This window comes from Apteryx rowi, unplaced genomic scaffold (assembly GCF_003343035.1).
Source record: "Apteryx rowi isolate R43461 unplaced genomic scaffold, aptRow1 scaffold_122, whole genome shotgun sequence".
Lineage (NCBI taxonomy): Eukaryota > Metazoa > Chordata > Aves > Apterygiformes > Apterygidae > Apteryx > Apteryx rowi.
In genome coordinates, this window is record NW_020447442.1 from 843,613 (window position 1) to 870,589 (window position 26,977).

Genomic DNA, 26,977 nt, shown 5'->3' on the forward strand with positions numbered 1-26,977 from the left:
CTTGTAACTCTGATAGTAAGCTTAAGGACAGATTAAATGAATTGCATAAATCAACATCACAGTTAAACCTCTGATGCTTAACTTAATAGCTGCAATCTCTTCTGGTTTCATATAGCTAACCAAAAGCACCACATACACCAAAACAAACATATGTTTTCTTTACAATGTGTGTTAAAACAGAGATATGAAATACTTGGGCTCATTACATTAAGCATGTTTCACTTACTCGGTGATCCCTACAAGCTATGACTGATTGCATAGTCTCTGGTGAGAGGCTGCTAAATGTGGTTTCCATTTGCTATAGCATAAGGTCCTTCTAGGCACTTTTATCATACTAACATTTTAGTTTCCTCCTTCTCAAGGTGCCGTATCTAAGGAATGCTCATCATTTACAGTGTTAATGGGTGGAAAGAGGGGATGTTTACTCTTGGATGGAGGCTGTTGAGGTTAGCTCAGAGTTTAATCTTGTTTTAGTTGGAGCAAAAGGCCAGAATCTGTATCAATTGCATGAGATTCTGAACTGAACAGCACTACATGTTTAAAATTAAGCTTTTTCTTCCTTTGACTTGCTTTTCAAGTAAAGACAGAATTCTAGAGCACTCACGAGTCTTGCTTAGACTATCAGGAATGTTGGCGCTGTTATTTATTTGTGAGTACGTTCATGAAAGGGATTGGGTTTGTGACCATTCATTTTTGTTAGTTTTTCCTCTCTCTCTTCTTTGCTTTACAGGAAAGCTAAGCTGTACAAAAGATATAGTGAACCAGAGCAGGATTTTTAAACAAGCAGAATTGTATCAAGCATGTGAACTGCTTGTCAAAGCTCTCAGAAACATGTCACGGCAAAGCTTTGCGTGTTGTCATCTAATAACCTGATAGTAGCATGGATAAAGTGGGTTCTGTCTTAAACAGTAGCAACTCTAAAATCACTGTTGTCATTCTAAGTGACGTATTCAGTTGATTATTTTTGCTCCCTCTACTGTTCACCCTGCAAGTTTCACCTGGGATCTGAAAATCAAGCTGGATTCTCTCTCCCTCAAGCATCCCCGGCAACAGGGATCATGCAGTGTCAGTCCTGCTGAAAGATCTGTTGATGCTGCACAAACACAATCTGGGTCACCTTCTTTAAGTTGTGTTGGGCTCTGCAGTGCCAAAGGAGTATGAGGAGGTTAAATTGTACTCGCACGTAGAGTGAAAACATCTTATTAAATGCAGACAGACAGGAGATGCAGAGAATGAGGACTGCTTTTTCTCTTATTGGAGGTAGACCTCCCTAGGAGGTGGAGGTGTCTGAAAGCAGCAGAGACACCTCTGGAGATCGTAGAGAAATTGTGTGTGAGAATCTGTTCTCTGGGAATGATGTGACCTGATTGCTCTTTCAGTTTTGTGCTGCAGTGTCAGCACTACTAGCCCAGGGAGGGAAGAAGCAGTTCCTACCATCTAGCTTGCTGCAATAGTCATGGTATTCCTAGAGTTTGTGCTGTGATCTTGGGGGTAGTTGACTACATACATTCTTGTCACAGGATGACACTCTTGATTTGGTGCCTGCTATGCTAATCAGATCTTTCCATGAAAAGTCTCTGTCTAGTGTCTCTTGTGTTGCTGAAGGCAGTTGAAAGTGCAGAACCTTCCAAATAAACTTGCCCCAATAGGAAAGTGAAAAGCCATTCGAAGATCACTTTGAAAGATGTCTTCCCTTTCCACCCTACATGYATTTTTCTACTGAAAGCTATGTAGAGATGTATAGATTTAGAGATGCTTAAATTTAAGAATCAACGAGTGTAGCACTATGTTAAACACTACATTTTTAGCTACTCTTATACATCAACATTGTAAAGGTTGTACAACCCACTGCTTATACACATTGCTTCCAAGCTTCTGCGGCTTCTGGGAAAACTGTTATGCCTCTTAAAGATTTCTGTAACCAGCAGATAAAACATGCTGTTTTAAGAATAACTGTTGCTCAAATGGCATTATCTTTTGTATTTGTTGAGCATGCTAATGGCAGGAGTAAATTTTGTTTGCAGCCTGTTCTGATGCTAACATTAGATGATTTCTTTACATCGTGTGAAGTCTGTCTTGCTACCTTATATACTCATATTCTGCTTATTTACAGGATGGCAGTGTACCTAACTGCTCCCAGGTCCTCAGTCTTGCTTTGCATTACAGCATAAGTTATGCATTACTGCATAACAAAGCAGTCGTGCTTTGTTAAGAACTGTATGCCTGCAATATTTAGTGTTCTTTATTCATTCTGTCTTTTCCCAGTGTCAGAAGCCCACAGGCTAGCAGAGAAGCAACGGAAGAAGGGCATTGCCTCAGCTGCAGGGGTAATGAAGGAACTGGGGGTAGCATTAAGGAAGGGAACTCTGAATTCTAGGAGAGTTCAGAGAAAGGTTACTAATGCAAAATTATTAGTGTAAGGAAGAAAAAGTAATACAGTATTAGAATAAATATAATGAGGCATTTCCCATTGTTTATCTGCCAGAAACTACTACAAATGATTCCTCATGATATATTAGCTGGAGCATTCAGTTACTTCAGGATACATGCTTGTGTAATAGGAGGAGGATCATGAGGGTTACAGTGGAAGAGAAAAGGTTTTCTTTCAGAATCAATCTTTCAAAAGCTGATACCTTCAGTTATCAGATATATTAACATTTCTCTGCAATATTTTTTGTCACTTTCTGTGATAGGAAGGTAGAAAAAATGAGACACGCTTGCTACTGTCTTTGTCTTTGTCTCTTTTTAGGAGGCTGCTTTTGCCAGTGGTGATTTCATGCACAAAGTTGCTAAAATTTCTTCCTGACCCCAAATAGTGTGCACTGCTTAGAGCTGGAGCTTTTCAAAAAGGCCAAAAAAACTGCATAAGTTTAACATCCTTTTTCCAGGAAATAGTAGTTTCCCAACTACATCCCCAGGAAGATGTAATTGCATGAACAACTTCATAGTAAAGTTGCACAGACAGAATTGGTGACTTGTTGAAACCATATTTGGAAGAGAAGGAACATGTGGCCCCCATGAATGGGAGAACTGATGATGCATAGTTTAATCTCATTAACAATTTGCCAAGATCTTGTAAGCTATATTCACTTGGCTTAAATTAGAGAACTTGTAAAGTGGTGGTGTGTAGCCTCATCCTGTAATGAGTCATGTTGAGATTGTCTCAAATCAGCATGCAATGCCATGTGCTCAGATTGAAATGAGCACTGCATGCTGAGCCATGGAGTGCCAGGCACTTAACTACCCCTGATCTGTCTACTTTATTGATTTGTTTTCCCTTTTAAGGTTGCTTGACTGGTTCATGCGAGATTCTGTTGTGTTCTGTTGTGAGTGTCCTCAAAGCTTTAAATCTATCATGCTTTCTGGCTACTAGCGACTAAAACTGGGACAATTTGAAGTTTCCCTGGAGAAAGAAATTGATGCTTCTTGAACCTAGCAGTTTTGGGGAAACAGAAAATTCTTCCAAAAATCCCTAGTCTTTCTGCAGGTACTGTTTTATAGCTTTGTGGTATTATAGCAATAGGAGGAAAATGTTTTCCTTTTGAATCCTGAACTAAGGTGACTGGCATTATTATCAACTTTTGCTTTCTGCAGTGGCTCCTTTCTTGGACTCTAGAGAAGAATAATCCAAGTTCTGCTTATTGTTCATCACTCCCTCAAAACCAGGATTGGTTTTGTCTGCTTTTTTCCAGCAGCGATAACTGTGCTCCTTCATGGACTTGCATATGTCAGACAAAATGCTAAGCATGTAAAAGCTGTCATAGTCTAATATGTCTGAGTAGTTAAGACATTGTTTTGCTGTTTGAATATGTCAGTCTCTGATCTGCTGTGATCTTCAGTTAGGAAGCAGACTATAGATATCTATCCCAAACAAATCTATAAAGTGTTGTGGATCAGATGTGACTATTAATCTGTTCTCATTGAACAGTGTAACCTAGCAAAGAGAAGTGCTATAGACAGGTAAGCATAAATACAGGCTGTCAAAAATGTTTTCTTAAAATAAAAAGTGTATGAAATCAGGTCGCTGTGGAATACTGCTTCAACTCCACTGTATGTGCAAACTTTACAGGCAGGGTGATAGTTGAAAGATGCACACATACAGTCATTACTTGGCATCGCAGTGCCATCCTGTATGTTGAGAGAAGTAAAAGGCTATCAGTAACTTATCATGGGATTAGTTGATTATTTTAGGGCTTAGCTACATGATGCCCTTTCTCATGGATGGGTTACTCTTGTACTTAGTCCCTTTTAAATTTGAGTGTGTAGGCATCATAGGATCCAACAGGCAGGACTGCAAAATATTTAATGTTTAGCTTAAGAAGAGGTATGGGACTTGTGATGAAGGAAGGTTAGAAGGAGAGCAAAACAAATGCTGAGCACTGTTGCCTTCATTTATGATAGTGATCATTAAACTAAGAAATTCCATGCCTTAATCAGAAACAGATTTCAGAAGTGTATTGCATAGAGTCAGGGAACCCAGTATTAGCCATAAGATTTTCATAGCATATATTCTACTGTGATCCAATATAGGTGAGTGTTAGTGTTAGGAAATTAATATTTAGGTATTTTCTTCTCTGGCATATTAAAAAAACAAGTGTATAGGAGGAGTCACTGAGGACAAGCCTCGTAGTCTTTAGAACTTCCATGTGCTTGTTTCTCTTGCTTGCTTTCCCTCTTTCTCTAAAACTAAAAAAAAGAGAGGCTATTTTTGAGTCACACATTGAAATTCAGGCTGGAGTGCTGCTTACCTTGCTACTCTATATGTAGCACCAGAGTATTCTGAAAGAGACGTCACTAATCACATTTTCTAGTCTCTCTTATCTGCTGGCAGGGTTGGAGAGTTTAAATTTAGATGTCTTCTATGTTTTGGCCCCTATTYCCAGGCATCACAGAGCAAGTTATGGCTTCTAGGCTTGCATGGTAAAAAACCCAAGCTTCTGTGGTACTGGGTGGTGAGGAATAAGGAGAGTGGGTGCTTTAGCTAGACAGCCTCCTTGATTCCCCTCCCTGGACATTCTCCAAGGTTTTGCCTGATTGTCCTTTTTAAACTGCATTCTATTCCAATTTATATAGTTTTGTCTTTCTCTTTGATTTTTTTTTTCATATTTTATTTGTCACTTTATATTTCCTAAGGAGAATTTGTGTGTCTGTTCATCAGGGACTGGTCTGTTACACCATGGTGAGGTATTTGTCTCTTGATATGAACAAGAAATCTGGTTATATTAGGTGRCATCTGTGTTTTAAAAGGTTTGATCAGAAATGCTGTAATGAGACAAGTAGATAACCTTTAAATCTATAGTTAATCCACTTTGGATGCATCTTTTGGCTAGAAATTGGATTTTAAAACTATTTTCCGACAAGTGAGAACAGTCACTTTACTGTATAATCCCCTTAATTGAAAACCCATTGTTGGAGTTAAAAAAAAAAAAAGAAAGAAAAGAAAGAAAAAAAAGAAAAAAGGTATGCCTCATTTTGTGTACTTCAGTCTAAATTTAGACAGTGTAAATCATCATCTTACTGTGTTTGCTCTGTATCAAACCAAAGCTTGTAATGTCCTGCACTTTTCAACTACTCACTTTTGAGCATGCCCCTCATCACCTCTGAAGAAGGGCCACTGACAGCTAATCTAGGGGAGGAATTTAGAAAAGAACTAGGAAGTTATGAAAATCAACTTTTAAAGGACTTGATGTTACCTTTCATTATTTGTGCTGTTTATTTAAGCATTTATTTTTCAGTGAGCTATGCATCCTGTCATAAACTTTTGAAAATGTTTGTCCTGTAACTTCCTTTTTTTTTTTGCAAAGGAAGGTTTACATTAAGGGAAGAACATGAAAAATGAACAGTGTTTCCATGTGGGCAGAAAACTTGCCAAAAGCTTAGTCTAAAGTTTGAGCATTACATGTATCRTCCTCTACCGATACCATTGCTGATACTTGACTTGAAACACTTGACCAGGGAGGAAACAGTACTACGCTGCCTGTCCTTCACTATTGCAGAGCAGGGGCTGTGATGCTATGAGGGCAGTAGGTACAATTTTTAGTGATTATCCAAAAGGTCACAACTGCAACAGATACTGGAGGTACACTTGTATGGCTATTATGAAGCCTAGTCACGACTTACTGAAACCAAAGATGCTACTTGTTGGCTGAGAGAGCAGGGCTGACGGCCGCAGGGGCTCTTTTGCTTCCGGAGTCTGTCGCAGGGCTTCTAACAATTTCATGCTTCTGCAGATGCAGGTCACCCCTCTGCTTGGTACCTTCCCTGGTCCTGTAGCGTGCAGAGAACATGTAAGACTTGGGGCTTTCTCTTCTGTTAAAGATTGGCCTACTAAACATTCACATGGCAGTATTGCACAGACAGATAAATGTAATTAAGCACCTCTGTTTCTCATTCCTTTACTTTCTTGCTTCGTCACTTTATTAATTGTTTTTTCACTAAAAATAATACTTTTTTGTAGAGCTATATTTTTATGCTTTTGAGTGTGCAAAGCGCAAAATAAACTTTGATACTGCTTCTGGAGTATAGTGCTGTGTTGCAGTTCCAGCGGCTGTAGCTTGTGGCATTTCCAGAACRTTTCTTATGATGATCCTGTTCAGTCATAACTGGTTTGCAGTTTTTGCTGTCAAAGCTCAATCGTGTTTGGGGGTTTTCTGAAGTGTAAATATGTATTTTTCTGTGATTGAAAACAAAGGAAAATAGTATTAAAAGGACTGCATGAGTTTTAGAGTAAAATATTAATAGAACCATAATAATTTATAATGAAGGTGAACAGCACAGCAATAGCTGCTAAAGATAGGTCTCTTTTCTAGTTGCTGCTAATCCTATTGCTTTTAAACTCATATTAAAATAAATGGCTTGAATTTTTTCCTTTCCCAGTGTCTCATTCTAAAGAGTGTTAATTTATTTTGTCACCAAATATCTGTTCATATGTGACTGGAATAACGTGGTTGCTGTTGATAGTTCACAAGATCTTTAGGAAATAAATTATCATGCCCACCTTCAAACATCAAGGCAATTTGGGCATGCAGTGTGTAATCACCAGAGTTAACATTTCCATAAAAGGTGTCAAAGCTCACCTTATATATGTTGTTTGAGGGGTGGTCCTTCAGACAGCAGTTCCCCATAACACTACTCTGGCCTGTTGATTTGATATTGAGGTGAAGTCACCACGGTGCAGAAAGCAAGACAGTTCTTCTGGTGTTAGTTTGGCCCAAAATCTGGTGACTGAGATTTCTGCCAGAACCRTTTTATGTGAATAAAAGTACTGGTAAGTTCATTAATTCTAAATTATTTTTGTACGTTCTTTGAAATTACATTGTCTGTGAAGCACTGAATGACCTTGCCTTATAAAAGTGATAGGTGACAATATGCTGCATTTCAATTTAATTTCTGTAACGTATATATTTTTGCCTGTAATTTTAAATATGTAGTATCACCCAAGTAATAAATGTCCCCAAAGCTTTCATGTGATCCAAGAAGTTTGAGTTGTTACTTATACTCATGTGTAAAGTGGTAATGCGCCACGTCCTTTAGTTGTCTGAGTCTTGTGTGTCTCTGCCTTTGTATAAGCAGTGGCTAGATGAAAAGATGACTTTATTGATACACTGCTGAAATTTCTGCAGATGAGACTATCCACCTGCAAACAGGCAATAAAACTATTTCCATTGAGCTCTGTGATATGTCATTCTTGCTGTAAAAGTGAGAACTGCCTTTACTAAATTTTACTGTGAGGAATACTGATTTTGAGAATGCATTTAAAAAAAAAAAAAGTTAGTTAACCCTTAGCTGCTTGGTTTCAGCTTGTTCCGTACTCTGATAATTCAGGTATTAGGCTGACTTTTAGTTCCAGTAGGTAGAGCTCTGTTCACACTGTATAAACATCAGGGCATATCATTTAAGTGACACTTGTTTCCAGATAACTTGCATTTTGCATATGCAATTTAAGTCRCTGGCTACAGCAAAGCTCCTGTAATCAATCAAGAGATAATCCAGCTCTGCTTATTCCAAGTGATGAGAAGAAATAAGACCTTAAAATTTTAAATAACTTTTGTTCTGAAGCATTTTTCTGCCATTGTGATTTCTAAATATATACCCCCCCAAAATCAAGGAAATGCGTTTGTCTCATTATATGAAATTAAGAACCAAGAATTTTTTTTTTTAACTCAACATGTTGGAACATAGAGGATAGAGATCAGAGGTTGGGAATTCTGTGTTTCTTTAGCACTGCGCTGACAATCAGACAAAGAATAAAAGTCAGTACAAACTCTATGCTAACCAAAGGCACTTGAAAAAGATAATTTTACTTTTTATTTGCAGTGTTGCTGTTGACACTGAATCTTTTCTTATGTTGGTAGATAAGAATCGGACAGTGGCAATGCCTAGCAAGGTGTACCAGGTGTACCACAAGAAAGAAATACACGGCAATGGCAGCTAATTTASATTTTTAAGACAGTCAATTTCCTCTTCAGTGACCAAACATAACTACTTTCAAGACCTTACTCATTGCACAGCACTTTCCTATGAAACCCTGGGGGCACTGTTTGTTCTCTTCTCCTCTTTTCCGTACTTTTTGCATTTCTTTCCTTCCCCGGATAAGTGGTTTTCAGCCCATGGGTGTGGATTTCCATAAATTGGCAGAAGTTTGCTCTTTAAAAAAATAACTAAATAAATACAAATCTGTCCCAAAAAGCTTCACTGAGGTGTCATTCTGGTCAGTTTTGTGTAATACTAAAAACATTTAAATGTAACAAGGGAAGATAGTAATTATATCAAAGTGTGACCTTTCTGAGAAATGTGGCAACATGAAGTATGATTTAGAATAAATATGTTACCCCTTCATAGATGGACAGGTCTTTGACCTTGGTTTCTTCTTCACTTTTCCTTTCTATTATTTCTCCTTACCTACTACAAATGTCAATAGTCTGCACATTTCTTTCCTTCTATTAATCGTCTTTCAACTTAAGATTTTTGGAACCCTCCAGATGCCTGTATAAGAACTTAAGTTTGTTTTTTAACTCTGCTGACTACATTAGGTACTGCACCACCAGTGGAAGTTCAAGAGGGGTCCTGAATATCAAGCAAAAAAGTTAATAATAGATGGAATGGATGATCTAGCAGATCTTTTCTGCATTTAAAATATATGTTGCACTAGTGCCGTACAAGTACATGCACAATGGCCCCCAGAAATTGCAAAAAACTACTTATATACAGTAATGTTTGGCTTTTAATCTTTAAGGCCTCCATCCTTCAATACAGAATTTGTATTTGCTTTTCCTATCCAGTGGATTTACTTTGCAAGTTAGGAACTTTTTTTTCTCACAGTTTCTGCATTAATCTGGTGCAGTCAGACTATTTATGCATATCTTATTTCCATCACTTGAATAAAGGCCCAGAAGACCRCATGTATTCTGTGTCATCTCTGTAGCATCTTTAAGTTTCACTGACTGGAACATGATAGCCAAGTCTGATAATACACAAGATAGAACAGAATCTGATTCACTTTTCTCTGAGCTTTCCTAGCTCTGCAGAATCAACAGGAAAAAGTGGCAGCAGCTGCTCTCAGAAAATAAATTGATCCTTAAGTAAGTTTTCATGGTGGAGTAAGCTGAATTCTTAAAAGTACTATGAAGTAGTTTTAGACTTCAAGTTTTGTAGTTGTAATATCATTGTGTCAGGACTTTACACTCAAGATTCAGATATGCAGGTCTGGACAACCAGAAGGTGTGTGAAAAGCTAATAAATATTATAAAACTGAGCATTTGTCTGGGGACTGTATCTTTTGTCCTGTGCACAAATAATGTATTGTAAGTATTGCAGTGATACAATGGTACAGGTAACGTTCTGCAGTGAATGTTCCTGGAGTTCGGGGCTATGCCGTTTCCATCCTACTCTTACACTCCTACCTTGTAGTCTTCCCAGTTGTTCTTCAGGCAAGCTGAAAGGCAATTCTTCAGGCAATTTACAAGCTGTAAATTCTGACTTACAATGTTTCAGTACTACCAGCTTCATGATCATCTCATCAAAGATCTTAAAATTTCATTGGTTTTTCAGCTAGCTTTTTTTTTCTTGTGCGACATCAGGCAACTGGAAGCAGTAATTTGAAAAAAATGAGGGCACTCGGGTTTCTATATATAGCAGCACTCAGCTCCCAAGAAAGCCAGTACTCTCATCTAGTCTGTTTTTAGCTGTCAATGTTTGTAAATTAATATTAACAAGGTTAGTCTTAAGTAATATTTTAAATGTCTTCATCTTTTCTTCTGCTTATTTCCAGGTTTTTTTCTCCTTTTGGTGTTTTATCTCAAACTTAAGTAAAAAAGTGATCTGTATTACAGCCACTTTTTTTTTTCTTTATACTAATGATGAGTTGACCACAATTCCCTTTGCTGAAGGTCATCACATTCTTAAGATGCACCAGACCTGCATCAAAATCAGGCTGCTTTTGATGTCAGGCAGGGGGACTAATTTCAGCTTTGGCGTTCTGTGCACATCATTTCTTATACGGAGATCCTTATTTTTAATTTATTTTGTAAAGGGCTTTTGGGGGGAGGAGAGGAGGGGGTTATTGAAACCAATTTTTTGTTGTCARCAGTGGGTGGGATGGGAGGAGATTAAAGAAAGAGTTAGGCTGGTAGAAGAAGCAGGGAAAGCTAAATATAATTGTATAGCAGATGTTAGAACAGTTTATGAAGTTAACTCTTCCTATTTTGTTATGTACTTATCACCTTTTGGGGGGGGGGTGTTTGTTTCACACACATGAACGCACATGCACACAAAAAACGCAGCAGAAAACGGTTGTCGTAGAGGGTTTATGACTACAGGGGTTTTTGTTTGGTTTTGGTGACTCCCCAGGTCTGTTTCTCCTCCCAAGATGTTATTTTGAGTGTTGGCATATTTAAGGGACCTTGAGATATTCAGCACTGCTGAAAATTCAACTAGTGTTCCTTATGCAAAAGTACAGAATATACAGTAAAAAGCTATGGTTTCACTTCAGTGAGAAGTGATAGAACAGATTATCCTTACATGAGAATTACAGCCACCCTCCCTTCCTACTGGCCTAATAGAAAGCAAAACTTTAAAATATTTTTTTGTAACATGGGATCATTGTGAGGTGAAAAAAAGGAGTCACTGATTTACTTTATTCATATTCTTCATATTTCATGCTGCCAGTTGAAAAAATGTTTTCTGTATGCATTGAGCAATGCAATTAGCTTTCATGAGGGTAGAATGGGGAGCATACTTCAGCATCGTGCATTTCATTTCAGCTTTCTTTGATTTGCTACATGCATCTTAATTCATTTGCGTATGTAAGCTGTTTTCACTCATGAGTGATTAAAAAGGAAGGGATTTAGAGCAGCAGCTTAGTACTCTGAGTATCTATTTTTCTCCTTCACAGCAGACTTTCTCTGTGACTAGAGGAGTGTTCTCAGTCTGTGTCTCAATTCTGTAGCTGTGCAATGAACTTAACAGCACCTCCCAGCCTCACACATGCTTTATAGAGACTGTTTCTTTACCAATAGAGTTTGGGGGTGGAGGGCAGGGAACATCTATTTAAACATCGTCTAAGTATTGCTGTGGAAGGCTGACAACTAATTATTAGTAAAGTCTGAGATCTTCAGTTAAAATGTATTTGAGATCAAAAATATTGTTACAAATTTGCAGCTGATTTAGGTGGTTGGCTGTTATCTGAAAGCTTACTTGAGAGTGTCACTGAAGGATCTCAGAGGATAATGTTGTTGTATTGCAAGTCTGATCTGTTTCTGTACCTGCTCATTGCTGGCTCTAAATCTGAATTTTTCCAACATTATTCCTAGATCTTTGTGTTCAGTAGAATTTGAGCCTGGGGTTCAGTAGAACTTGGTCATTGGGACCAAAATATTCTTGTTGAGTTAAATTTTCAGCTGAATCAACTTCTGATTTTCAGCATACGTTACTCCCAATGGCTTTTGTCTCTGTTTAATGACTCAGCCTTACCTACTTACCATTTATCGCTGGCACATAAGGTCAGAGTCTGGCAATCTTTTATCAATATGGCTTAGTCATTTATCTCTTCAACATAGAGGACATAATGCTCACAGTGCTTAAGTGAGGTTCATCTRGCAAGCAACCCCGAAGTATGGTACAGTGTCATTAAAAACATGCTTTGGGAATGCTCATTGGAGTTGCTACCAGCACAGGGTGATTTCCTAGGTACTGTGTAACCTTCCCTCAAAAGATGTTTGATTTTTCTTTCATTAGTAGTTCAGAATGTGTACCTAATAAGACTGTTTCCTATAACTGTTTTAGTGATCTACCAGATCAAGAGGTACTGAGCAGGTTTTTTTCACTGAACAGTGTGTTTGATACCTTGCAGAATTGTGCTGTTAATCCGTATGTAGAAAAACTAGGAGACTGTCTTGTGTACAGAAGGAGCAGTCTTACATGATGTATCTCAGTCAATCTCTCTCTTTCAGGCCACTGTCATGAGAAGAATCCAGATGACAGTCACGACAAGGAGAAGTACTTTGGTGACCCCCATGAATCAGTCACAGCAGTGGCGGGAGGACACCCTGAGGGAGGTACAGAAGAAGATCCGGAGGCCCTTACTCAGAGTTCAGTGAGGGATCCTTCCTTCTCAAGGCTGGAAAGTAAGTCAACCCTGCAATATCAGTGCTGGCAGATGAGTTGGTTTCTGGATTTTTTCAGAAGAGCTGTCTTCCTCCTTGCTGAATGCTTCATAGTTTTGCTATGGGGACAAAATTCTCTAACAAGGCAGAAAGAAAAGCTTAATTCTTTTAATGCCACTTGATTTTATTTTTCTACTTATTTCAGATATCTGACAAATGAAAGGTGCCCTAATATGGCTCAGTAGCCCAACATATATCTTAATCTGTATGGACAGAAAGGGAGGTTGCCCTTTGTCTATTCACTTATTATTATGTGGCTCGACAGAATGTTTTGTTTTCCAACACTTTTGCTCTCCAAAGTAAAATAATGAAAACTTTGAGAAGTTTTGCCACTCTTGTGGTAGTTGTGCTAGGGATATAATATAAATGGGCTTTAACGGAATGGTATGCAAGTTGATAAAAGTATTAGAGCTACATCTGTTAACTCTTAATGCTCCTCAGATTTTAAACTCTTCATATAGGAAAACTGAGGAGTTTTCCTCCTTTTCTTACAATAATGAAATATTATAGTAGGCAGGTAAGTGCCAAAAGGGATCTTGCGATTATTTTGCAGGTTTTAACCCTTAAAACTGGTTGCATTCTATTCACTGTTCTTCAGACCTAACACCAAAATGCATAAAATCAAAAAATGAGAGCAAAGATTAAGGCACTTTCCAGGCTAAAGGATGTAGTTTCCTTCAAGACTTTACAAACACATRTTGTTTGTACCTTGATAATTTCTATACCAGCTGTGCCAGACAGCACAGTGAGGAAGTGAGGCAAAGCAGCCTCATTAAGGTACAGGGAGCTTTATTCCATGTTTAATGCTCATATGTAAAGAAAAGACACCACCTGTTTACTGTCTCAAACAGGCAAAACTCTTTTCTGGAAAGGAAACTCTTGAAAATGGTCTAGAGGTGTTCATTTTTTGAACCAATAGTTGATGCTTCTTTGCAGTGGAAAACTCTTCATTCTCGTAAAGACTCTCCAGTCCCTCTCTCCATCTGCAGTGTGCAGTGAGTAGTTGGTGATATTTGGTTTGTGCAAGTGGAAAACTTGGGACTCAGAAAAAAACATCCTTTTTATATGGTCTGGATGCAGCAAGAAATGAATTTTTGGTGAGGTTTTTATGGTATTTCCTTTTAGACACAGTTGTTGCAGAAAGCAACGGCTCAGAAGGAGCGGAGGGTTTAGAAGACAATCAGATGTCTGAAGAGATGTTGGCTTTGGTGGATGAATTTGAAAACTCTTGGCCTCAGGAAGCTTTCGAGGGGGCACTGGAGGTAAAAGGTCGTCGGATGGACTTGCAGGGAATCCGGGTCCTAAAGAAGGGATCTCCGGATGGACTGGCTAGCTCCTGTTTTGGAGACTGTGGCGATGATGATGATGAAGCTGAATGGGTAAGTTTGGCTCAGTTTACCTAAGTCTTGTACCAACTTACTGTTGTGGAAGGAAAGACTAGGACAGTTGATGGGTTTTGTGCGGAATGTATAGGGGCGTCCTCTCTGGACCTAAAAGAACAAGGTCGTGGCTTGTCCCTCCCCTAATGGAAAGGCTTCCACATCACTGAAACTGCATCGCAAGTATTGATTATTAGTAGCAAGAGCTTAGGTGCTGAATGATGCTGGGTGCCTCCAAACYTCTTGCTGACAATGAATGAGTTGAGTTTCACTGCTAGGAAACAAAACAGAACTTCATTGTGCTTTCCAAATCTTTGCATGCTGTGTAAGTACAGCATTGTTCTTCAGGACCTCCACATCTAACAGTTGGTTTAATTTTTAAAAAGTTAAAATAATTGTTACTCTTCTTTAACTGACCTTGAATTTTTCTTCTCCCAGTAGTATGCAGTTACAAGGGGAGAAAAAAAGTGTTTAATCAAAAGTTCTAGTTAGCCAGAAAACAGCAAATTATCTGTCGTCATCATGTTACCAACAAAATATATAGTGAAAAATGCACTTCAGTTCTCCAGCAGTTAAATTGGTTTTCTCTCATGTTAGAGGATTAAGTTGTGTAATTTGTTTGTGTGGTGTGATGCAGGGAGAGTGAGCAGGCTTAGAGAATGGCTTGAAATGGAGGCGGGAGGGAAAAGGGAGAGAGAGATTTGATCTGATCTGTAACAGCTCTGAGACTGATTCTTTGGGCTAGAACAAGTAGTATATTGAAACTGATAATACTTGTGGTATTTCTTACTGTTAACCTTGCTTCTACTGTTCTTGTCAAGATCACTTTCCAGGTCAAACGTTTAAAGAAACCAAAAGCTGAAAGCTTGAATATCCAGGAGCCAGTTGGGAGAAATGGAGAAGGGACTAATGAAGAAAATGAAAACTTTTACCAAACTGCTCTGGAGATCAGTGGACCAAAGATACCTTCTCCTGGACCAATAGGTAAACTGCTGCTTCTTGAGAAAGCAGGTTCTTTGCAGCTTTTATATTACACTGTTTTATAGCATATATATCACAAAGACTACCTAATGAAATATGCCTTCTAGATGAGTATGTGGAAAAACTAGGATTCTCTTCCATCAGCACCTTCTTCATGAAGAAAAGCATAACTTTATGTGCTGAATAAAGAATTTGTAATTAATTCCCAGAACTTCTGGGGATGAAGTGATAAGAGTAAAGAGAGAGAGAGATGGACGTTGTGCGGAAAAGTAGTAAAAGAGAGTTTTCCTTAAAGAATATTTCTTTAAAACTGGATAGGCAGAGAAATTAGTTTATTTATCAGATGAGAAGGAGACCTTTGAGACAAATACAGGGTGAGAGCTTGAACTGATTACTGACCAAACACAAAAGACAAAATTCAAAAATAAAAGGCAGCAAATTTGATCTAGTAAAAAAAAATGATGCAGTTATCTTGCTATAATTGATTTGGTGACATTATAAAAGAAGATTTAGAGACTGTCTTCCAAAAGACTGGAGCTACAGAAGAGTAGAGTTTTGTACCAGCATAGATGAAGAGGTTTGGAGAGAGAGGTGAAGATTTTGCTAGCTGAGCAGCAGGAGTGTGAAGAGAGAAGATAATCTATTAAGCTAGTGCAGGCCAGTTCCATTGGTGCCTTCTCAATTGGACAGAAATCATGAGCCCTTGATTGTCTAGGCTGAAATTTAGAGCTTCTGGAATGTAATGATGCCAGAGGAGAGAATTGAAGTAGTTGGCCCCCATACCTCTCATTTCATCTCGCCTTAATTTCAACAGATGTGAAATCTAGGTGATCTAATCTTTAGATAGCGTTGTAGGACTGATGCTATACCTGTAGGCAAAGATCTGTTCCCCAGTATGTTTTGGTAGTTGACAATTTGATGACCTGGAAAGTGTCTTCACATTTTGAAGGCTTTTATATGAAATCTTTACAAGCTCTTTTTTTTAAGCAACTGAGGGATGTAAGTTGTTAGATTAAATATTTAAATATGGAGGTTTGTGTGAAAACAAATAATCATTTGTGAGTGCACTCCTTTCCTCAATATACCTTCTCTCTCCCTAAGCTACTTTTGTGGCTATATTACATAGCATCCCTTAATTGTAAAATAGTTGTCTTCATGGCACTCCTGTGAGGTGGGGTTTATTGACATATTCTTTAAAGAACTAAATCATCAAAAGTTTAAGTAACTCATCAGAGATCATCCAGGGAGTTGCTAGTAGAAGAGGGAAATTAAGCTAGCTGTCCTGTGTCCAGCTACCTCTGACTAACTGAACTGTCCTTCTGTAATATTATTTCTGTCKCTCTCTATCTTTTGCCATAAAGGCAAATAAGAACTCATAGTCCAAATACTGCATATTAGTGATGGCGAGAAATGATAGTTCACCTCTGAGATTTCTCAGTGGCTCTCAAAGTTAATTTTCCTTTACTCAGAGTACTTTACAATGGACATGGTATTACTGACTTCCTCATTATTTTGCAAAATTATGATGCAAAACAGGATTTGCATCCAAATGGACAAAAAGTTCGGATAATTAGAAATAGGTACTGGAATGCTGCCTCCATAGCTGGTGCAATAGACTTGTACATTGTTAAATTTGGCCTCTCACTGTGCTACAATGAATCTTTCTTACATTCAAAACATTTCAAATGTTTCTGATAAGAGAGAGAAGTGTTTCCTAGCAGTTAAAACAGTTTGGATTCCCAGGACTTGATGCAGTATCCACCAAATGTAAGGGAAAGATTTCAGTAGGCTTTGGATCAAGTCTGAAGATCAGATCCCTGTTTCTCCTAGTGATCTATATCTTAACATAAAGTGAGTTATTTAACTTCTCCCTGCCTCAGTTAACTCCTGCACAAAATGGGAGGGTTGAAATCGGTCAGTGGTTTAAAAAGCATTGCTGTCTTGAATGTAAGAATGTAGTGGAAGCTAGTGCCTGTTGTAAACAATATTCAATGAGAAGAAATGGAAGTATTTTTCACCTGGGATTGTCAGAAGATGCAGCAATCAACTTTTATTAGTTTTTTCAGCGGTTGTAGAACACAAATGATGACTCACTTATGAACTTTCTCTAAGGATATTTAAGTAGAGACATAACCTGTAAACAGGAGTGCCGATTATTCTTAATCTTCAAATATTGAAAAAGTATAATGAAACAGGTTTTAAAACTCCAATTTCTAATCTGTCTCGTATAGGATCTGATTCTGTCCTTGGATCCCACAAGTTCCATTCATTCCAGTTAGGTTAGAATTTTCCTTAAAGAAGCTGCAGGATGGTGAACCTTTTATAATCTAGGAAATGTACCTACTGGTATAAAGTATTTTGTAAATCATCATACTAAAATGGAATGTCTTTTGCTTCTGGACAGTTTCTTGTATTCTTTTATTTTTGACTCCAGGAAAAAGGCATGATTATCGTAGCCTTGGCTGGCCTAGTCCTGATGAATGTCTGAAACTCCGTAGGGTAGAGCTTACAACTGTAGCCAGCACGTGGCTCGCTGTTTCTGCTAAAAATATTGAGTAAGTATCATGTATGTGAACCTTAACTAAGTCACTCACAAAAAGCAAGGCAGTTGTATGGCACTGGGTGTGTGTAAACTGAAAACTTTAGTACTCTATTAAAGTAGGTAGGAACTCTGCCAGGATTTTAAAGAATTTTGAAACCATTATATGGTATTTCATCAAGTGACTTGCAAAGAAGAGTGCAACTGCAGACTGAAGGTCCAGTTTCTCAAGCTACTCAAATGAGATTTTGCCAGGTTCTGGACAGATACACTCACTAGACAATTTTGTAATGACTCTTCCTTTTCCTGACTGATTCAATTCCTTTTATTACCTTTCTAGCATTACAGAACACATTGATTTTGCCACTCGGCTGCAAGAACCAGCTATGGAGCCCCTTTGTAACCCCAATCTACCAGCCAGTATGCACACTTTGGACCACCTGCAAGGTGTCTCTAGTCGGGCTAGCTTGCATTACACTGGAGAAAGTCAACTGAAAGAGGTATGCCACAGTTAAAGGCTGTCACACAAAAATGGTCATACCACAGCAGATTAAAAGTGCATTTAGCTCAGTGTCCTGTCTCCAAAAGTGACCTTCAGTGAGTGAATGCCTAGAGAAAGCTATAAGAACAACTCAAGCTGTAAGTGCTATTTTCCAGAATGTTTTTCCAGCCTTCTGTGATCTTGGCTGAAGGAAATCCTAAGGCACTGTTAGCATCTTTGTAGATATAGCCCTTGATGGATGAATTAGTGGAAGAAAAGTCCAACTGAGCATACACAAACTTTTAATATTCATAGTATCCTGTGACATGGAGTTATAACGTTGTATGAAGATATAGATGATACTGACTCCAGAAACACAGTGATGTTTAGGTTGAAACAGCTCGGAGTATTTGTAAAAGGCTAGGGAAAAAGGCAATCAACAAGTGAATGACTTTTCTTATTAGTTTCCATCATCTAAGTTCTTGTTTTTTCTCTTCGCCAGGTGCTGCAGAACCTTGGCAAAGACCAGTACTCGCCACAGTCGTTAGAACAAGTTGGTACTCGAATAGCCAAAGCTTTGGAAAAGGTATGTGTGAATGAGGAAAAGAATAGCGTAATAGCATCTCRACTTACTGCTCATAACTGATTTGGTGGTCAATCCAGTCTCAAATTGTCTGTCTGAATACTGGTCTAGGATTGTGTTAGTATTTGGATTAGAGATTTGTGTCTATTCAGCATCTGCAATGTACTTGTAGGCCATTTATTGAGCTATATCCTGTGCTTATGGATGGGAGTCTCATCTGTCAAATCTCTTGCATATCTCTCTACTAAAACCAGAGCTTGTCAAATTTTCTGATATTTCCAGCCTTATGACATCACCCCTATAGTGAGCAGTATTGTTGGTTGTTGATAAGTATTTAACTATTGTATTTATGTATGTATTTAACAGTTCTCAAAAAAGCTTGAAAACTAACTTCTATTTTACCTTTGTGCCTTCCTCCTCCTCCTTGTGCTACATCTCAAAGCAGCAGACAGACTATAACACTGATTTTGAGCTTATGGATAGTCAGAGTTGAGCCATGGCTCAAGTCTATGGCTGTGTTCTTGGTATGCAGCAGTCGGATGGCTGATTGGTGAGGGCTGCCTCTCTTTTCTACCTACCTCCTTTTACCTTATGCAGTGCTGAGCTGAAGGGGCAGATGCATTTGGACAGCTGTATGACACCATGTGCAAGGCTGCACCTCCTGTTCTGCTCAGAGAAAAACTAATCTCCCTAGCTAGATTGAGGCTCATAAGGACTTGAGCTGGAGAGAAGGGTAGGGACACAACTTTCCCGGGACAGATCTAGGTAGATAAGGATGCAGGGATTGTGTGTTATATGCTTACAGATAGTGGGGAGGATATGCCATACTATTAGAGAAAAGAGGGCTCAACCAAACTAGTTTGTACCATGGGCCTATTTTGAAAGCCTTCTGAGGAACTTACTGGGCTTTGAAACTTAAGACAATATAGCTTTGTCATTCCCATAAAGTAATGATGTTACCGTTATGCTCACAGTTTCTTTTGACTTTAGATGATATACTAATTTTTCCCTCTTGAATGCTATGGTTTCCACTGGAGACAGACTGCAAGCTTTATTCAAATGAACTGAAAATTTGGTACTAAGGAGACCAGAAACAGAATTCTCAGTAAGGAGAATGTGTTGGAGATAAAATGCAGTTCTTTGGTACACCAATTTCATTTATTAGTCACAGGAGCTAATCAAACAAATCAAGATGGCTACTTACCTAATTGCATATGTGAGTGTAAACATTCATTTACTTTATCTGAGTCCACATAATTCAAGCATGTAGTATTTTCCTTTCGAATTTTGCTCCAGCTGTTCACCATATGTAACACGTGGCATGGGAGTCAGCCAACTAGAGACACCAAGCTTCATCAGCTAGACTTTCCAGGCTTCTGTTCTGAGCTTCCTCCCAGAGAATCCTTTCTCTTTCCAGTGACTACAGAAAGCCTAGGGAGTCCAGTCTTCTAGCTTAGCTAGCTAAATTTGGTGCCTTATGTTGGCTAATGTGTATACACATCCAGATGCTCAGCATCTGGCAGCTGGTTAGAAGCTGTTGGGGCTGCTGAAACTGTCGTTGCTGTTTAAAGCTTTTTAGCTGCTATTCCTTTCTTCAAAAGAATCGCATTTGGAATTTGCAAGTGTTTCGTCTGGCAATCTCATTGAGCTGGCTATTGCATATATGCTGTTAGATAGGAAACTATTTTTGTTGCTTTGGAATAGTCTAATGCTATTTTTAAATGTAACATCCTCTATCCCAATCTGTGGAGTAAGCTGAAAGAGAGTGAAAGACAGGAAGACTGTTCACGACAGGTTTGCATGACTGATTTTCTTGTTCTCCTTCTTTTGCCAGAATCAGACTTCATGGGTCCTCTCTAGCATGGCAGCTCTTTACTGGAGGGTGAAAGGCCAAGGCAAGAAGGCAATTGACTGCCTACGGCAAGCATTGCACTACGCACCCCATCACATGAAGGTGTGTATACGTCTGCCCACTACTCAGATAAAATAGTGTTTTCGCTTGTGACACAGCCGTACACAGTGTGCACAGATTATCATTAAAGCTAGCCATCATGTGTATCAAGTGTCTGTAATGTACCAGATATTAGCTGATTGTGGTGAAACTTGAAGATCTTCACTACCTGTTTAGTGTGGGCTGTTTCTTAAAAAATCTGCAAAAGAGTTTCAGTGGTGTTTCCTGTAGTTCCATGGGTTTGACACCTCACTGCATAATGCAGGCTTGAATTCCCCCTCATTACGTAGGGCTTTGAATCTTGGCCAGCCTCTACCTGGACAGGTCTTCTGTCTAAAATGTGGGGAGTATATCTTCTGGTTGTGCTCTCAAAGAGGAGAGCAGGCAATATTTAAAGGAATAACTTAAATGTTTAAAACTGTTTTTGAGCTGTGAATCTCAGTTGGACACTAGTGCCTGACTTTGTGCAGCAGTTTGGTGAAAGAGGCAATATTTTGAACCTAATCTTCTGTTCAGTGTTTCAGTTGACTGAAGTACTTTGTGCCCTACACTTTGCCACGTGGTATGCTGAACATTATAATATCTGTTCATAGACACGAAGCTTCCCCATGCAGCTTATGGTAAATGGGATATAGGCTCCTAACTGAACATTGCAAATTTCACTTCGAGACCTGAGCACCAAAATGTGCAGCATTGCAAAGTGTAAACCACTTTTCAAATCTTTGTCTTAATTTCTTATCTGAAAAATGGGAGACAAAGTAGTTTACACTGTCAGGATATTATTAGGAGGATTTAGCCATTAGCTCTAGAAGTGCCTCAACTAAGGCGTGTTTATCTATTCCCACTCCACATTCTCTGCATCTGTGTCCTATAATCCTGTCTCTTTGTCCTTTAAAGCAAGATTGGAATCAGGATAGGCATGCAGGTTTAGTACAACCAACTCTTGCTTATTTTCCTGTCTTCCTTATGTAACTGGGTATGGCTCCTCATAAATGGGGCCCTTAGCTATATGACTTGTAGGCATCACAGTATGGATTGGAAACTACAGTTTATTAATGATGATGGTGTAGTGGTGCTGACTATTATCTGGTAATTTGGTGCAGTGTTGCTTGGGACTGGTTTGTGCTCCAAATTTGTGCCTTGTTTTTGTCCTCCATGTTGCAGCTGCCACCAAAGAAACCTGTTGGTCTTGTTTGTAAAGATACAGCTGCAACTTGGAACTTAGTGAGAGTTAGCACTGAATGAACAGCTATTTAATATTAATGTTTTATACTCCTGTATGGCTTATGCACTCCCTCTACTTTCTCTTGCCTTTTCTYGTCTGGATAAAAGGTAATAATTTTCCTGTGGGCTGCTTCTGTGATTCTGACTTTCATGGTATCTACTTTGTAAACGTGAATGACTTACACTCCAAAGGCACTCCTTGCCTTGTAGACGTCAAGGAGGCAGGGATCAAATACATCCAAAATTCTCAATTGTCCCGTTTGAGACATCTAAGATTTGATACTGAGCAGTATTTTGTTCTTTGTAGGTGTGAAGTCCAGCTCCCAGAGATTCTGTTATGACTGTCAGGGCTCAACTATTTTGTCCGTCAGACAAGGTCACAATCTGGAAATCCAGAAAATAAAGAACATACCATCAGCGACCACTTGTGAAAATTTGATTTAGAACTGTTGTCCAGCATCATACAGGAATTCTGTGGCAGAGGCAGGATWAAAAACAGTGCATCAGTTGCACTAATGGTTAGATCCTCTTTTTCCACTTCCCTGCTCTCCTTTTTTTCATTCATATTCCTTCCACTTCTATGCAATAGCTGAGGAAGGATGGGTTATACAAACAGCTTGTCTTGTCTCTTCTTAGGATGCATCTCATCTTTGGGGAAGGAGGTAAACTAGTGTAATAACACCTAAAAATAAATGTATGTACTAGGACATGAGTGAGTTAGCTTTTAGCTGATTGTCTCTGCAAGAGTAATGGAAGTCACTTGTGAGCAGATGCATGTACAGGAGATTTTTTATTTACAACTCGGGTCCAAATGCCCTTTTTTTTTTTTCTTTTCTTTTTTTTTTTTTTTAAATAAGTCTGACTCATCACTTTCAAAGTGACCAGAGAGTGAGTGGAGTAACCAGTAACCAAATGACAGTGACCAGATGGTGGAGTCTTCTGGCAGTCTTCCTAATCATGAAACAGTTTCAATGGAAAGAACCTACACTGTTCACCACTTGCTCTTCTCTTCCAGGATGTACCACTAATCAGCCTCGCAAACATCTTCCACAATGCAAAACTTTGGAATGATGCCATCATCGTGGCTACCATGGCAGTGGAAATAGCCCCGCACTTCGTGGTTAATCATTTCACGCTGGCAAATGTCTACGTAGCAATGGTGAGTATACTGTCACCCAGTTATGTCCTGTCTTTAGGTACAGTAAATGTATATATAAATCTAATAAACTAATTCAGAGGAGCAGCATTCAAGGAATAGAGGTAAGGTCAGTAAGAAAGAATTTTCTTTTGAATGTACTCTTCAGAGAGTGCCAAAACCCTTATTACTCATTTAATACTTGAAGGCCAATATTTTTTATAAGCTGGCTTCACAATGCCATCTGCAAAGCTTTGTTGAGACAGTAGCAGACAAGTGATAATTTGGTTGGCTGCCTGTCTAAACACAGGATATTTTTATAATACTGGAAAACTGATGATAAACTGAGTGTCTGGCCTGAAGAGCTTAGTTTAGCATAATTGGTAAAACAGTTCACAATTACCACGGACAAACACAAGGGAAGTTAATTTCAATATCTGGTTTATCAACACCCAAAATAATTTATGGATTGAATTCAAATTTCTTCATACTGTCTATGTATTTTAATCTACAGTTTAGTTTTCAGTTACTTACTCTGAGCCCAAGATGTTCATTCCTTTTGTCTGACTAATGTTGGACTGGTCCCTGCGGGTTTCATTCTTGACATTAACAGGGCCAGGTCCAATATATTGGAGGATAAAAGAGGCACCATTAAACTGAGACATAGTTGATATATTTGTGTGTCAAAAGTATTTTCAGTTGCACCTGTTCCTATGTATCTCTGCCAGTTTTTTAGCACTTGTCATAGATTTGTGCTTAATGTTTTGCTTCTCTTGTAGAGGGGATCACAATGATAACAGGGGAAGTTGAGCAGGTAATTGTGTATTATGGCTATCAGGATAGGGTTGAAAAGAGTGAAATGCACAGTGCTGTCAAATGCACAAAGGAAACTGAAGGAAGGCATGACTTTGTTCTATTAAGGTATTTCTTGTGACAGTAGTTTGAAAGAAATGAAGTAGAAGTTTGATGGTTGAGTTGCCAGTGTTTTTTTAAAGTTAGCACATTGTCTATGGATAGCTTCATTCTCCCTGGATATGAGAGATTTCTCAAGGCAGCCACGTATTCATTATATGAAATGACTGTAGCAATAGGACAAAATTTATCTTCTGGATCAAATTATACTAATATAAAAAAAAGCTAGCTAATTTATTTCGTATTTCATCTGCTATATTTGAGAGCTCAATCTGACCAATAAGTTGTAAAAGATGTCATTCTAATTAATAGTATAGCATTGTAGAGGCCAACATTAGTTTGTTTGTAAGGCTTACCAGCCAGTTGCCTTACAAAGTGAAAGCAGTTGGCCATTTTAATAAGGCTGAGAACTCTGGATGGATGCTCTAGAAACTGCTGCTGTGGGGAGGAAACCAAAAGGAACATCAAGGTAAGGTCAGATCACTGCAAATATAAATGATTATATCTAAAAACAGTATCATTCTTGTTTTCACTGTTGTTTGTCACTGCTCCCACAAACTAATGTGGGATTATCTGTGTAATTTCTGTTGGAACTATGTTCAAATGTAATTTTTAAAACTCAAGACTTGAAGACTCAAACATTGAACTAGTTAGTCTCTACAGTGTGAGTAGGAGTGGATATCATCTATATTATACAAATAAAGATACTGAGAAAAGGAACTTAAGCTGTACTAATGCTAGAGTGAGATCCTGGGAGTTTTAAGTACGACGAAGCAGTTTGTCCAAAGTCTGCCTTCCTTTACTCACTCAAAAATAAAATCAAGAGTCCAGAAATGAAGTACTGTAGCATGCTGTCTGCTTTCATGAAAAGATGTTAGATTGTTAACAATAGTTCGTCAACAGTCATGCCCTAGGAATCACTGAATATGCTGCTGCTTAAGAGAAAAGGTGCCTAGGTCCACCCTTAGATTTTAAAGACCTTTTAGTGGTTCCTTTTAGTGTATTTGGAAAATAAATGTATTGTACCTTCAAAATTCCAAAATATATTGGAATATATTCCAGAATATACCAGACAAAAAGATGACAAAGCAGCGTAGAAAATCACAAAAATACCCACGTTTTATTCTAATATATTATTGCATGTCAGTGTGCATTCTAGTTAATAAAAAGTGGGGTAGGATAGGTACTTAGATTTCAGTAGTATAAAAATAGATGTTATTTCAATGTGAATGCTTCTTTATGCCATTCTGGAGTCCAGCTTGTCAGTCGAAATTGTCTAGCTGCTCTATGCTCTAAAAGTATTACTACTTTGACTTCCTTTAACTTTGAGTAAACTTTTAATACTAATTTCAAGTTGTTTGTAAAAGTGTTGGCTGTTCAGCAAGGTTGATGTTTTTGCATTGTCCAAGATTTTAAAGCTTTGATTTATGTAAATTCTAACTGAAATCAGTTTTTAAAAGTTATTTTTAAATCAAGAATGCTAAGATGTACTAATTAGAAGGAAAAAACAAGGGAATTGGTCAATGATGCTCAGCCATGATTTGACTCCTTTTCATATATTCTTCAGAGTTGGGTCATAATCCCAAGAAAATGTCAGTTATTTGGGGGAGAAAAGAAAAAAAAACATAAGGGTTGGTTCAGTTACTTTTGTACATACCATACTACTCAACTGCTTAGGCCAGGAAGGGAATAGAAAATGTTAGTGTTCAGTGGTTTTAGAAACTGACTTCATGTGATCTTCATTCTTTCTTTATAGGAGGAGTTTGAAAAGGCCATGAAATGGTATGAGTCGACATTAAAACTTCAGCCGGAGTTTGCCCCCGCAAAGAATCGAATCCGCACCATTCAGTGTCATTTACTTATGAAAAAAGAGCGACGGTCTCCTTAGAGATCAGCATCTTTCTCTTTTTTAAAAAAAAGTCATTATTCGCTATTCTGCTTTTAAGTGTGCTAAGATAAATTGATGAATCAATTTTTAACAAGACTCTTAAAAAGAGATGGGATTTGGATCAAGGGTTCTTTTACTTTTCTCAGATCTAGGAGCATCTTGGGAAATACATTTCACAGACCATAATTTTAAAACATCTCTGTAAATATTAAACCAAGAAACTTCCATGAGTCCATGACCACCCGTACCATGTCCCAGGCACCTCTAGGTTTTCCTTAATGCTCAGATTGGCATCAGCATCCAAAATAACTTGCTTCATGTTTTATAATCTAAGTCAATGGAAATGCAAAGCACACAACCATACCAGATAGCAAGAAGATGTAATCAGCAATTCCTCCATGAGAAAGTCATGCTTTGTCCAGTATTGTTCAGTCCATACATATTACCTGCTCCAAGTTAGTTTTTTGGAAGGAGGGAGACAGGTTTTCAAGTGTTTATAAAAATGTATTTTAGGAACATTACACATTTTTGGAATTGTTTATTTCTGTTGGGGGATGAGGAGGAAATGAGGAAGGGGAATAGCAGGACACTAAAGTCAAAGCAAAAGTCCCAATAAGCTATTTTATATTTGTCTGTTTATTCATAGCCCTCTGCCTCCCTGAGTCGTTGTTTTACTAATTCTTTCTTCACTGTATTTCTAGCCATTTCAGAATAAGGTGCAAGTTTATGCTCACTCTGAGCCATAAAGACTTTCAGCTGCTGAGGAGGAGGAGGGAGGTGGTGTCAAGGTATCATCAGCAAATGAGTTAGGTGGAATATTTCCAAATCAGTTCTCTTTGGCTGGTGGAGGACATGATTCTCCAGACATCGTTGTTGAATCAACAAGGGCACATATTGGAAACAAAATAAATTGTTTATGAACAAAACACAGCCTCTCATCTCATCTTTCTGTCATGCGCTGTTGGAAAGAGACTGGGCTTGGGGAGCTACAGCCCCTCCTCAGGAGCAGAGCTGGGAGCTGGGAAAGCCTTTAATACTCCTGATTAGATAAGGATTTTCTGCATGCCCATGGAAAACTCCCCGTGCCTCTGTGCCCTACTCCATTTCTGTGGCAGAAGGAAATAAGGGAAAGTTAACTAAATCAGTTGACTGTCACATAACCTACCCTCCAGATTCCAATGTCAAACATATTGCTTAGCAATTCTTTTTAAAGAACTAACAATGTTTGTGAACTTATCTCTT

The 26,977-nt window shown here is 38.4% G+C and overlaps 1 protein-coding gene across 1 annotated transcript in view; it reads left to right on the forward strand.

Annotated features, from left to right (window-relative positions):
• The window catches only part of TTC17 (tetratricopeptide repeat domain 17), a 63,655-nt gene extending 36,994 nt beyond the window's left edge, over positions 1-26,661 (forward strand). The window contains 9 exon segments of the mRNA XM_026091745.1: positions 12,450-12,623; positions 13,788-14,041; positions 14,863-15,025; positions 17,457-17,577; positions 17,902-18,061; positions 18,545-18,628; positions 20,460-20,579; positions 22,816-22,959; positions 25,604-26,661. Coding sequence (XP_025947530.1) covers positions 12,450-12,623; positions 13,788-14,041; positions 14,863-15,025; positions 17,457-17,577; positions 17,902-18,061; positions 18,545-18,628; positions 20,460-20,579; positions 22,816-22,959; positions 25,604-25,735 — 1,352 coding nt within the window. The 3' untranslated portion in view covers positions 25,736-26,661.
• The last annotated feature ends 316 nt before the right edge of the window (positions 26,662-26,977 follow it).